This window comes from Hyla sarda, chromosome 3 (genome assembly GCF_029499605.1).
Source record: "Hyla sarda isolate aHylSar1 chromosome 3, aHylSar1.hap1, whole genome shotgun sequence".
Classification (NCBI taxonomy): Eukaryota; Metazoa; Chordata; class Amphibia; order Anura; family Hylidae; genus Hyla; species Hyla sarda.
The window spans coordinates 228,434,967-228,449,262 of record NC_079191.1 but is presented as its reverse complement, the minus strand read 5'-3'; the positions used below and the strand labels follow the sequence as shown (position 1 = coordinate 228,449,262).

The 14,296-nt window shown below is 40.2% G+C and overlaps 1 protein-coding gene across 6 annotated transcripts in view; it reads left to right on the top strand.

The window, feature by feature from the left end:
* ASCC3 (activating signal cointegrator 1 complex subunit 3) overlaps positions 1–14,296 on the top strand; it is a 764,501-nt gene that overhangs the window by 641,208 nt on the left and 108,997 nt on the right. For all 6 annotated transcript variants that reach the window (XM_056566195.1, XM_056566194.1, XM_056566190.1 and 3 more), the window contains 2 exons: positions 1,603–1,714; positions 10,275–10,409. In XM_056566195.1, coding sequence (XP_056422170.1) covers positions 1,603–1,714; positions 10,275–10,409 — 247 coding nt within the window. The remainder of the gene's footprint in view (positions 1–1,602; positions 1,715–10,274; positions 10,410–14,296) is intronic.

The following is a 14,296-nucleotide window of genomic DNA, read 5'->3' as shown; positions in this document are numbered from 1 at the left end:
ACTTTTTCCACGCCTGTGCTTCAGCTTGAACAAAGCCATGATTTTATAAGCCATGATTTAAAAATAAAATAAAAAAGGAAATACATTTTCTTATAAAGTGTATTAGAAAGGTTAATGTTTTGCGAAGATGTACAACATATGAAAAGTTTTTGAATCTGATAGTGCCCATTTAAAGGGGTATTCCGGCCAAAGGCATCTTTTCCCTGTGCAGCACCCGCACACAGAGAGACAGGAGTTGTAGCCCCACATAGAATGCAGGTGCTGCACGGAGATCGCATGGAGTCCCCTATTTCCTTAGGATAGGGGATAAGCTGTCTTTGGCCGGAATGCCGCTTTAAGTGTTGTTTATAACAGAAGGGCACATGTATGCCCTGTGTCCTTAAGGGGTTAAACAAAACATGACAACAAATAAAATAATGAAATGATCTCTGTTCAAATGTCTTCATACCCTTAGGGGGAGATTTATCAATGCTTTCCTGACATTTTATTCGCTAAAATTAGGCACAACATTTTTGCGCAGTTAATTTACACAATTTCAAAATAGACAACTTTGGCAAAAGTGACTGTAGAATGCAGTTCTTTATTCCTGACTATGCCATGGAGGGAGATTTATTAACTGTGTCTTTTTTTAAAAAGGCGTTGAAATAATGCTCAAGCGTTCCAAAAATTGCTAATTCATATCACCTCTGCCTTAGAAAATGTCTGACATCCTACAGCAAGTCCTCAGGGGATTTTTCATTCGTACAAAATTTAGTCTGTGCACCTTATTAATAAATAGAAGTTTTTGTCTCGGGATGTCAGACCACAATCCAGAATGACAATGTGAGTGTCATCTGCTTCTATGACAATGTGAGTGTCATCTGCTTTTTCCCCCTGTGCTGCATACAATAAGAAATTAATTTTCTGTATTTTTTAAAAGTTGCTTACATTCCATACTCTTCCATATTTTATGGTACAGAAGGGCTTGTTCTGTTTTCCCATAGGAATATTAATAGAAGTTTGACTGTCTAGCCCATGTGCTAGATGCTGTTAGTATGAAACTACCTTTGACTTTCACACCTCTCAGGGGACGAGTAATTGTTGTGTTCAAACAGCCTGTAATTGTGATCCCGCTGGCTTTCTCAGTACGCTTCTGGCTATTAGAGTCATTAAACAACTCAGCACCTGTTAACAGCATTGTAAATATTCAACCCTGCTTGTATGCTGCTTGAGACCAATATCTGGGAGGCTGGCAGAGCCCGGCTTTATAAATTAGAGCTTCTGACAAGTCAATTATTGTAAAACTGGGTTTCATTGTGAATTAAATGAAATAACATGCTGATAAAAATGGCAGGCTGTCTGTTTACAGCAAGGAAACAATAATGGCTGGATGATTCAAGGCCGTTAGCATGATAAAGCATTGGGTTAATTCTTTAAGTCATTAAAATGTTACATCCACAACTTAATTCTCTAAAGTGAATTTTCTTTTTGTTGTTTTTATGTTTTATTTTTTGTTTTGTTTTAATGCACTATGGGACTTTAATTTATAAAAGTAAGTTTATAGTGACAGGACTTAACTTTACTGCCTGTAATGTAATATAATGTCTTTTTTTTCCCCACTAGCTACTACAATTTGGAAGATGTTGGACATGATTCAATGAATAAATTCCTTTCAACTCTTGTGGAGAAATCACTAATTGACCTGGAATGTTCATACTGCATTGAGATTGGCGAGGTAAGAAACTCTATGCATGAATCAGTATGGTCAAGATGCATTGTTTTTTATAGTTTAGATCACACTTCATTTAACCTAAAACACTAAACAAATAGGGTTTAGCAGAAAAGAAAAACACTGTTGATTTCCTCCAAAAACAGTGCCACACCTATTCTAAAAATGCTCCAATTTGATCCCCTGGTTTCTCACCGCTCTCGGTTTTCTGACCTAAAGCAATGTTGTGTCGACCAATGTGACAGCTAATGTCCGTGACAAAGGTCAGCAGTGTGTGGATAAGATTTGTTCCGCCATGTGTGAACATACTCCAAGGGGGAGATTTATCATACCCACAGAGCTGATAAAACTACAAAACTTAGAGACCTTTATGGGACAAAATGTATCAGAAATAAGCATTTATCACTTTACAGCTGCTCCTAGTAGCAAAGGAAATGCCACTTCTTGCTTGAGACCCAAGGACCTTTGGAAAAGGCTTCTAGCTTTTAGCTGTCTATAAATACCTGAAGAAGTGGGAAACATTTACCCTCGAAACATGTCGTGTTTTGACTTATATATAAACAGCATAAAAATGTATTCTGCTGGTGCCTGCATCCGTTTGTGTAGCCAAGGGATGGCAGTCCCGCAACTCTAGATGCCTGACATTTGCTTTAAAGCTCTATACATTTCAGTCAGATGCTTCTTTGCAACTTACTGCTGGAAATTTCTCAGCAATTGGGCACAGTTAGTGTTTTGCAGCGGTTTGAGGAAAGAACTTGCTAAATAGGGAAATGTCCTATAACGGTAATATAGTAGTTCTGCAGTTATTACTTTTATATGGAAACATTACAACAACAGTAGATCACCAAATATAATCACATATACAATCTTTTATGCTTTCTATCCTGGAAGTCATATCAGTATGTGACATCATTTTGTGGTTATAACTGTCAATGTTTTAAATAAATGTTATAAGAGAATGAGCACAATAAAGTCTCCTTAAGGGTACTTTCATGCTGAGGAATTGGCACGCAGTTCCGTGGTGTGAACCCTTAACATTAGTGTGAATGGGTCTTCTGTGGACCCATTCATACTGCGGAATGTTAGGGTGCCTCTACACAATGGCCCTGATTTACTCTTGTAAACCCGACCTGTTTTGTCCGTTGTGCACCAGATTCTGGCGCATTGCATCAGAAATACTGTGTGCGGCAGAATTGAAAAAATCCCGACCAACTCTCCATTTTACTGAGAAAACCTGGAAATGGGGCGTGGCCATCTGGGGAAAGGGTGTTGTCTCCGAAAGGGGGCATGTCTCCAACATTTTAGAAAAATCCCAACATATTTACTAAGGTTTCCTCAGTAAATGTGGTGGATTTTAGCTGAGGAAAACCCCACAGCTCAGAGCATGTGTAAAAAAAAAAAAAAAAAAAGCGGGGAAGGTGCAAAATGTAGGGAAACTGTAGTAAATAGCGTGGAAATTTTTTTTTCAGGTGTGAATCAATCATTTCAAAATTAGAGACTTTTTTTTCCCTCTTGGCTTTGTAAAGTTTCAGGTGAATTGTGTTTTGTATATAATTGTAATATGTTTTGAATCAGCTGTGTACTATGTAACTGCATGCATTATTGTTTTTTGCTGTACTGTACTGGGTAAGAGCACCCTTAATGCCTAGAGGATGCAGGGTGAAAATGTGCGCCCTGGCCACCTGATACTAAGCGCACCAGGGTGTACATTTACGCCCTGTGGCATCTACCATCTAGGACGCTACACTCGCTTTATAGAAGGTGGACCCTAGCTGCTTATGACGGATATCAGCAATCACACTGATGTTTGCCATCAAGCCTTTAGATGCCATGATCCATACTTCATCAGCCCCTGTGCCACATTTACCCCCCCATCCTCTGTGTGCCTCATTTCCTTTGATTCCTTTCTGCCTCATCATTCCCCCACCCTGTCTCATCATTCCACCGTCTTATTATTCCCCCCTCTCATCATTCCCCCGTCTTATCATCATTCCCCTGTCTCATCATCCCCCCCTCTCTCATCATCCCCCCCTCATCATTCCCCCCCCTCTCATCACTTCCCCATCTTATCATTCCCTCCCTCTCAACATTCCTCCCCTGCCTCATCATTACCAGCCGGGCTGCTGATCCTTAACAAGCAGCAGCCACTTAGGCCACTTTAAATCAGTGACCATAACATTTATAGGCATATAACACGCAGGTAGGGTTTTTGACCTAAATGTAAGTTTTAAAAGTGCGCGGTATATGCTGATAAATACGATAAGTCCGCCAGATGGAATATCTGCTGTCTCAATGTTAGAGATAGCAGCATGGAGGATGAATGAGTTACACCCCAGCTTAAAGAAAGGACAGGGGGGGGGGGGTGAAGAAAAGCCATAGAGGACAGCTCAAACAGAAATAGCAGAATTTATAAAAGGCAGTTTGCAAGGCTACAAATATAGAGACACAGCAGAGCTCACATATCAAACTGAACAAAATACGTAGAGGCAAAAGTAGACAAACTTTGGTCTATGAAAAAAATTTTTATGGTGCAATAATTTGCAGGGAATAAAAACAAATTATTTTCAAAGGTGTTTATAGTTTTTAAATTGTCTTTTCTAAAAGAAGAAATGGAGGGTAAATTTAGATAGCAGTGGCAATTAATTTGTAGATTGACACTAGTTAATAGGATCATTTCAACAGTCTAATTGTTGGGAGGAAACAGCCACACAGTCATTGGATCGTTCCTGTAGCCATTTTTATAATTTTAGGCAGCAGATCCCCTGTTTACATGGGAAGATAAGCTGCCAACAAACCTTTTTTTTATTTTTATTTCTGCGACCAGTTTCTAAATATTTTCCAAATCGTTGGCTGATCATTCTGCCTTTTACACAAGGGGATTAATCGGGCCGTAAAAGAGTCTTAAAACTTCCTTCTAGTCTTGGTGTATATCCTTAGGATGAAAGAATAAGAACTATGGAACTAAATTGCACAAAAGGGGAAATTTATTAGTAGTGACATAAGGTGTATAGTATAGCATGGATTCATTACAGCAAATTAAGCAAAACCAGCAGCATAGTTTTGTAAAAATTTAATGGGCAGTGTATTACTATTCACATGTAAAGATCATGTTGTGTTGCAGGTACTGACAATGCAGTTCTCACTATTATACGTAGACTTTCTGTTCTTTAATTGTTAATATACTGTATGTTTATAATGCTTATTTATAATCATCTGTTTCTTGCATTATAGCATTAGAATTCTTATTAAAGAGCAGAATCTTTTCTTTCCAATAGTTTAAATTGCTGTCGCCTTTTACACAATAATATGGGGGTGACGAGGTTCTAGTTGTTAAGAACTATCCACTCCATTCCAATTGTGATCTTGAATGACTTCTTACGTTCAGGTATTATTGGTTAGAACTCTGTTTTTCTACCAAACCATTTGAGGGTGAGTTGATGTAAGAGCAGTGAAAGGCACATTTGGTAGTCCATGCCTAATTAGGAGCATCTAAAGACTGCGCACAGTACTGTTCGGTAGAAAGGCATGGAGGTTACAGAGACATATAATGGGGAGTGTTATGTGTCTCAAAGGTACAAATTTAAAAAAGGCAATTTGTGCTAAAAAAAAATACAAAGCCAACAAAGGTGTAAGCAATTCATAACTTTAAAATAATTTTAATGGTATATGAGGTTTCTAAAGTTCTCAGGAAGCTTTTAGACAATTTCAGTATGCTGTCCTATTAACCATTAAAGTACAACTTTGCCTAAACTGAAAACATGTACTACATGATCTTCACCTTGAAGTGGAAAGACTGTCCACTAACAGCAAAATTGGAACTCCCCAATTTAGGCTCAGAAACCTGGTTGCCTCTTACTATTAGCCACTCAAGCTACCTGTATATATTTCATCAGGGTTGGACAAGTCAGCAATTTTGGCACAATTAGGTAACATTATAGAAGGAGATTTATCATTCTTTTCAAACGTCTGGCTTTTATATGACAAATTTTTTTTTAACTTACTTTTGCTTACATGCGACCTATTTATCAAATATACGACCTTGATAAATAAATCGCACATAAGCAAAACCATGGAAACCCTCTTACAAAAGCATTTTATAAAGCAGAAAAGTTTTCCCTTATGTTAATAGCTGAAGTTCTTTATCTACCCTTTATTACCAATAGCGTTGCTAGAGAGTGACGGGCAGGGGGGCGTACCGCATTGGATGACACCCTGACTGGCCTGCCTGTCACTAAATAGCTGCACTACAACTACCCCTCAACAACCCATCCACCCTCCTCAGAAATAAAAAAATATAAAATAACATGCTATACTGCACCATAAATATCCGTACTCTGAAGGCTTTTTCGTTTATTTTGAGTCCACATTGTGTGACGTTGGTGGGGGGAGTCTTACGTTACTGCACTGAGGCAGGAGTTTACGTCAGGAAGCAAGACATCGCAGCACCAACAGGCACATAAACAATAGTGAAGCCACAAAAAAAAAAAAAAAGACGGCTCGGTACGTTACCCACCCCAAATTGTGCATGAAGCTGTATAACTATGGATGTTTCTTTTTTTTTTGTGCAGAACAAGAACAGTTGTTAAAGTGGGTGTTAATTGCCTTTTCTGCAGACGTATACACTTTCTGTAAGCCAGGTTGGACCTGGAATACATATGCGACTTTTAAATGGAGATGCGACTTTTTTCTTCATAAATAGTGACTATCGCATTTGATAAATACATGACCACTGCAAAGTAAAAAAAAAAATTTACTACGTGAAAAGATTTCAGAAATGTGCTTTGGAATAAACAAAAATCAAAAAGTCGCAACACGTATAGAAAAATTGCATGTGCGCAAGTACGTGCAACTTTTTTACGCAAAAAAAATCTACTACAGAGCTTGATAAATCTCTTTCATAATGTTTATGGGAACAGCTGAACAGACCCCATACAGCAGTTGACAGGAAAGAGAAGGGTTGACCATGTTGAATTTTTTATTATATATTTGACACTGGCTAAAAGTATTTTATTTTCTGTGTTTGCTATGTGTTATGTTGTATGAGTGAGAATAAATAGTAATTGCATCTATATATTGAGATTTAGTAAATTTTATCTTCACTTGTGTCTTTCGTGTTGGTTCTCCTGACTAGAAGTGTGTAGAAAGTATAGTAGAAAGTAAAATATCTACCTTGGTATAAGCATTATTGTAAAATTTTAATAACCTCTAGGAGGTGACTCTTATTTTTAAGTTACATAGTTACATAGTTACATAGTTAGTACGGTTGAAAAGTGACATAAGTCCATCAAGTTCAACCAGGGGATTAAAGGGTAGGGGTGTGGCGCGATATTGGGGAAGGGATGGGATTTTATAATTCTGCATAAGCATTAATGTTACTTTGTTCCAGCTATGTATTTAATCCTGTATTAAAGCTGTTAATTTTTCCTGCTATGACCAGTTCCTGAGGTAGACTGTTCCATAAGTTCACAGTTCTAATGGTAAAGAAGGCGTGTCGCCCCTTGAGACTAAACTTTTTCTTCTCCAGACGGAGGGAGTGCCCCCTCGTCCTTTGGGGGTTTAACCTGGAACAGTTTTTCTCCATATTTTTTGTATGGGCCATTAATATACTTATATACATTTATCATATCCCCCCTTAAACGTCTCTTCTCAAGACTAAACAATTGTAACTCCTTTAATCGCTCCTCATAGCTAAGATCTTCCATGCCCCATATTAGTTTAGTCGCACGTCTCTGCACCCTTTCCAGCTCCACAGTGTCCCTTTTATGGACTGGTGACCAAAACTGAACAGCACCGAGGCCGTACCAATGCTTTATAAAGGGGGAGTATTATTTCCCTGTCCCTCGAGTCCATGCCTCTTTTTATACATGACAATATCCTGCCGGCCTTGGAAGCAGCAGCCTGACATTGCATGCTATTCTGTAGTCTGTGATCTACAAGTACACCCAGATCCTTCTCTACCAGTGACTCTGCAAGTTTAACACCCCCTAAGACATACGACGCATGCATGTTATTAGTACCCAGATGCATAACTTTACATTTATCCACATTGAACCTCATTTGCCAAGTGGATGCCCAGACACTTAGTCTATCCAAGTCATCTTGTAACCTATACACATCCTCTATAGACTGTACCGTGCTACAAAGCTTGGTGTCATCTGCAAAGATAGAAACAGAGCTGTTAATGCCATCCTCTATATCAATCAGAGTACGAATCATTGACCACCACTCTCTGGGTATGATCCATGAGCCAGTGTTTAATCCAGTTACAAACTAAAATTTCCAAACCCAAAGACCTTAACTTACCTGTCAGACGTCTATGAGGGACAGTATCAAATGCTTTAGCAAAATCCAGAAACACTATATCCACAGCCATTCCTCTGTCAAGGCTTCTACTCACCTCTTCATAAAAGCAAATTAGATTGGTTTGACAACTTCTATCCTTAGTAAACCCATGCTGGCTATCACTTATAATACAATTATCCCCTATGTATTCCTGTATGTAACCCCTTATAAGTCCTTCAAACAATTTACCCACAATGCACCTTAAACTTACCGGTCTATAGTTTACTGTGGAAGACCTAGAGCTCTTTTTGAAGATTGGCACCACATTCGCCTTGCGCCAGTCCCTTGGCACAATACCAGACACCAGTGGATCTCTAAATATCATGAACAAGGGTACAGATATTACTGAACTTACCTCTCTAAGAACTCTTGGGTGTATTCCATCTGGCCCTGGAGATTTGCTTACATTTAAATTACTTAACTTACCTTGTACCATCTCTACATTAAGCCAGTTCAGTACATTACATGATGTGTTACCAGCACTGACCTGTCCAATGTCAGCTCCTTCTTCCTTATTATATACAGAACTAAAAAACCCATTCAGTAGCTCCGCCTTCTCTTGATCGCCTGTGACAACCTCCCCATTATCATTATTAAGGGGTCCTACATGCTCTGTCCTTTAATTTAATTTAGGATTAGTTTTGCTTTCTTTGGCCATCTGTCTCTCATTTTGAATTTTTGCTGTTTTTATTACATTTTTACAGATTTTATTAAGCTCTTTGTACTGTTTAAATGTTATAGCTGACCCATCAGATTAGAATTTTTTGAAGGCTATTTTTTTGTTGTTTATTGCTCTTTTAACATCATTTGTCAGCCATGTAGGATTTAGTTTTAATCGTTTATATTTGTTCCCCTTGTGTATATATTTAGCTGTATAGTTATTTAGAGTTGATTTAAAGATGTCCCATTTACCTTCTGTATCAGTATTTGAGAACACCTCCCCCCAGTCTATGTCCTGTAGTGCAGCTCTCAGCCCAGGGAAGTTTGCCTTTTTAAAGTTATATGTTTTTGCCTTCCCTGCCTGTCTTTGTTTTCTACATTTTAAGTCAAAAGTAACTATATTGTGGTCGCTATTACCAAGGTTTTCCCTCACAGTTACATTACCAACCAGCTCTGCGTTGTTGGAAATGATCAGATCTAACAAGGCATCACTTCTTGTTGGGTCCTCCACAAACTGGCCCATAAAATTATTCTGCAATAAATTTAGGAATTGTCGCCCCTTTGTAGTTTTAGCCAACCCCCGGCCCCAATCTATATCTGGATAGTTAAAATCTCCCATTATTACCACTGTACCTGCCCGGGCGGCCCTCTCTATTTGTTTATGAAGCCGAACATCTATCTCTTCAGTGATATTAGGGGGTCTGTAGATTACACCAAGTATTATTTTTTCAGTATTTCCCTCCTTATGTAATTCTACCCACAGTGATTCCACATCCTCAGAATCATCACACACTAAGGCATCGTTCACACTATGGCAAGTTCCAAGAGATCTCTGGCCTGAGTGCCTTCCGCCTGTCAGCTCTGAGTGACAGCTCTACTGTCCAGGTGCTAGTGTCCTTCATTGCTGCTTAGAGATCTGAGCACCATTATTAAAGGGTTTGACTCATGGACAATTTTATTGTGGCATCCAGCACATTAAAACAGGGCTTGACAAATGTGTTAAGAATCTAGGAGCCAGCAAAAAAAGTTAAGAGCCAGGATGCTGCTTGTCACATAACATTACACCCCACAATGTGACGTCATATGATCAGTCGTTAGGTCCTCTCATCTCCCCGTGTAACAGTTATTCCTGTCCCCAGTAATGATTGTGTGTTTCACAATCATTACTGTCCCCTTATCTCCCCCTATGTCTTAATCCTTATGTCTTCTAATATCTCTGTGTCACAGTCATTACTGTCCCCTTATCACTCCCATTTGTCACTCATTACTGTCCCCTCATCTCCCCCCATGTGTCACAGTCATTATTGTCCCCTTATCTTCCCCCTGTGTGTCACAATTATTACGGTCTCCTTGTCTCACACCTGTATGTCAGTTATTACTGTCCCACTATCTCCGCCGTGTGCCACAGTCGTTGTCTCTTCAATCCCCCCGTGTGTCACAGTCATTATTTTCCCCGCCCCATGTCAGTTTTTTGACTGGTGCTGTCAGCATCTTTATGTGTCCAAGTGCATGACTGATAAAATTGTTTCTAAAATGTTTTTTTTTCTTTTTTTTATCTTAAAAGGACAATCGTACAATTGAGCCTCAAACCTATGGACGGATTGCTTCATATTATTATTTGAAACACCAAACTGTTCGGATGTTCCGGGACAGACTAAAGGCAGAATGTTCTGTTGAAGACTTGCTTTCAATTCTGACAGTAAGTTAATTAGATTTAAAATTTTGCTGGAATTTATTTTATGTCATCATCTCTGTTTTCATTAAGTACTCTTGTCTAATATCATTGGTACTTAATGATGATCTTTAACCCCTTAAGGACCAGGCCATGTTATACCTTAGGACCAGAGCGTTTTTGCACATCTGACCACTGTCACTTTAAACATTAATAACTCTGGAATGCTTTTAGTTATCACTCTGATTCCGAGATTGTTTTTTCGTGACATATTCTACTTTAACATGGTGGAAAATTTTTGTGGTAACTTGCATCCTTTCTTGGTGAAAAATCCACAAATTTAATGAAAAAAATTGAAATTTTTGCATTTTTCTAACATTGAAGCTCTCTGCTTGTAAGGAAAATGGATATTCCAAATCATTTTTTTTTCTTCACATATACAATATGTCTACTTTATGTTTGCATCATAAAATTGACAAGTTTTTACTTTTGGAAGACATCAGAGGGCTTCAAAGTTCAGCAGCAATTTTCCAATTTTTCACAAAATTTTCAAACTCACAATTTTTCAGGGACCATTTCAGGTTTGAAGTGGATTTGAAGGGTCTTCATATTAGAAATACCCCATAAATGACCCCATTATAAAAACTGCACCCCTCAAAGTATTCAAAATGACATTCATTCAGCATTTGAACCCTTTAAGTGTTTCACAAGAATAGCAGCAAAGTGAAGGAGAAAATTTACAATCTTCATTTTTTACACTTGCATGTTCTTGTAGACCCAATTTTTGAATTTTTACAAGGGGTAAAAGGAGAAAATTTATACTTGTATTTGTAGCCCAATTTCTCTCGAGTAAGCACATACCTCATATGTCTATGTAAAGTGTTCGGCGGGCGCAGTAGAGGGCTCAGAAGCGAAGGAGCGACAAGGGGATTTTGGAGAGTACGTTTTTCTGAAATGGTTTTTGGGGGGCATGTTGCATTTAGGAAGCCCCTATGGTGCCAGAACAGCCAAAACCCCCCACATGGCATACCATTTTAGAAACTAGACCCCTTGGGGAACGTAACAAGGCATAAAGTGAGCCTTAATACCCCACAGGTGTTTAACGACTTTTGCATAGGTAAAAAAAAAAAAAAAAAAATTCACTAAAATGTGTGTTTCCCCCCCAAATTTCACATTTTTGCAGGGGTTAATAGCAGAAAATACCCCCCAAAATTTGTAATCCCATCTCTTCTGAGTATGGAGGTACCCCATAAGTTGATCTGAAGTGCACTACGGGCGAACTACAATGCTCAGAAGAGAAGGAGTCTTATTTGGCTTTTTGAGAGCAAATTTTGGTCGGGGGGCATGTCGCATTTAGGAAGCCCCTATGGTGCCAGGACAGCAAAAAAAAAACGCACATGGCATACCATTTTGGAAACTAGACCCCTTGAGGAATGTAACAAGCAATAAAGTGAGCCTTAATACCCCACAGGGGTTTCACAACTTTTGCATATGTAAAAAAAAAAATCGCTAAAATGTGTGTTTCCCCCCAAATTTCACATTTTTTTCACATGTTGGGGGGTCCATTGTTCTGGCACTATGGGGGCTTTGTAAACACACGTGGCCTTCAATTCCGGACACATTTTCTCTTCATAATCCCAATGGCGCTCCTTCTGTTCTGAGCATTGTAGTTCGCCCGCCGAGCACTTTACATCCACATTTGGGGTATTTTCTTACTCAGAAGAAATGGGGTTACAAATTTTGGGGGGCTTTTTTCCTATTTTCCCTTGTGAAAATGAAAAATTTAGGGTAACGCCAGCATTTTAGTGAAACAAAATAATTTTTTTCATTCTCCCATCCAACTTTAACGAAAATTTGTCAAACACCTGTGGGATGTTAAGGCTCACTATACCCCTTGTAACGTTCCGTAGAGGGGTGTAGTTTCCAAAATGTGGTCACATGTGGGTATTTATTTTTTTGCGTTTATGTCAGAACCGCTGTAAAATTAGTCACCCCTGTGCAAATCACCAATTTAGGCTTCAAATGTACATAGTGCGCTCTCACTCCTGAGCCTTGTTGTGCGTCCGCAGAGCATTTTACGCCCACATATGGGGTATTTCCGTACTCAGGAGAAATTGCGTTACAAATTTGGGGGGTCTTTTTTTCCTTTTACCTCTTGTGAAAATAAAAAGTAAAGGGCAACACCATCATGTTCGTGTAAAAAAGGCTGGTGTAGACCCCAACTTTTCCTTTTCATAATTGGTAAAAGGAGAAAAAGCCCCCCAAAATTTGTAGTGTAATTTCTCCCGAGTACGGCGATACCCCATATGTGGCCCTAAACTGTTTCCTTGAAATACGACAGGGCTCCAAAGTGAGAGAGCGCCATGCGCATTAGAGGACTAAATTAGGGATTGCATAGGGGTGGACATAGGGGTATTCTATGCCAATGATTCCCAAACAGGGTGCCTCCAGCCGTTGCCAAACTCCCAGCATGCCTGGACAGTCAGTGGCTGTCCAGAAATGCTGGGAGTTGTTGTTTTGCAACAGCTGGAGGCTCCGTTTTGTAAACACTGCCGTACAATACGTTTTTAATTTTTATTTGGGGGGACAGTGTAAGGGGGTGTATATGTTGTGTTTTACCCTTTATTATGTGTTAGTGTAGTGTTTTTAGGGTACATATGCACTGGCGGAGGTTTACAGTGAGTTCCCTGCTAGGAGTTTTTGCGCTGCGGCGAAAAATTTGCCGCAGCTCATACTTGAAGCAGAAAACTTACTGTAAGCCTGCCCGTGTGAATGTACCCTGTACGTTCTCATGGGTGGGAAAACCTCCAGCTGTTTCAAAACTACATCTCCCAGCATGTACTGACAGACTGTGCATGCTGGGAGTTGTACTTTTGCAACAGCTGGAGGCACACTGGTTGGAAAACCTTCAGTTAGGTTCTGTTATCTAACTCAATATTTTCCAACCAGTTTGCCTCCAGCTGTTGCAAAACTACAACTCCCAGCATGTACTGATCACCGAAGGGCATGCTGGGAGATGTAGTTATGCAACAGCTGGAGGGATCGCAACTACAACTCCCAGCATGCTGGGATTTGCAGTTTTGCAACATCTGGACAGCTACAGTATAGAGACCACTGCAAACTGTGGCCCTCCAGATGCTGCAAAACTACAAATCTCAGCATGCCCAGACAGCAAACAGTTGTGTGGGCATGCTAGGAGTTGTAGTTTTGCAAGATCTGGAGGGCTATAGTTCATAGACTACCATATAGTAGTCTCAAACTGTAGCCCTCCAGCTGTTGCAAAACTACAACTCCCAGCATGCTCCAACAGGTGTCTGGGCATTCTAGGAGTTGTAGTTTTGCATCATCTGGAGTGCTACAGTATAGAGACCACTATATAGCCCTCCAGATGTTGCTAGGCAACTTACCGGCTTCCGTCGGATCCAGGGAGCTTGCTGCACAACATCGCCGATCTCCGACGCCGATCGTCGCCTGCAGCCTCCGCAGATCGGTAAGTGGACACCGGCGCCGGTCCCCGTCGTTTCCCCGTCCTGCCCCGCCTATTGTGGGTGGGCAGAACGGGGAAAAGGGAAAACGAAAGTTAACCCCCCCCCCCCCCCCCCCCGATCTGCTATTGGTGGTCGCGTCTAGACCACCAATAGCAGGGATAGGAGGGATGGCCTCACTCCTATCTCTTCAGGGGGATTGTGGGTTTCTTAGACACCCGCGATCCCCCTTATATTCCGGGTCACCATAGACCCGTAATGACCCGGAATCGCGCAAATCGCAAGTGTTAATTCACTTGCGATTTGCGGCGATCGTTGACATGTGTGGGTCCCGTTACCCCCCTCGGCGTTTGCCTGGGACGCCTGCTGAATGATTTCAGCAGGCGTCCAGTTTCGCAAACCGCCCGGCGCGCGGCGGGATGCAAAATT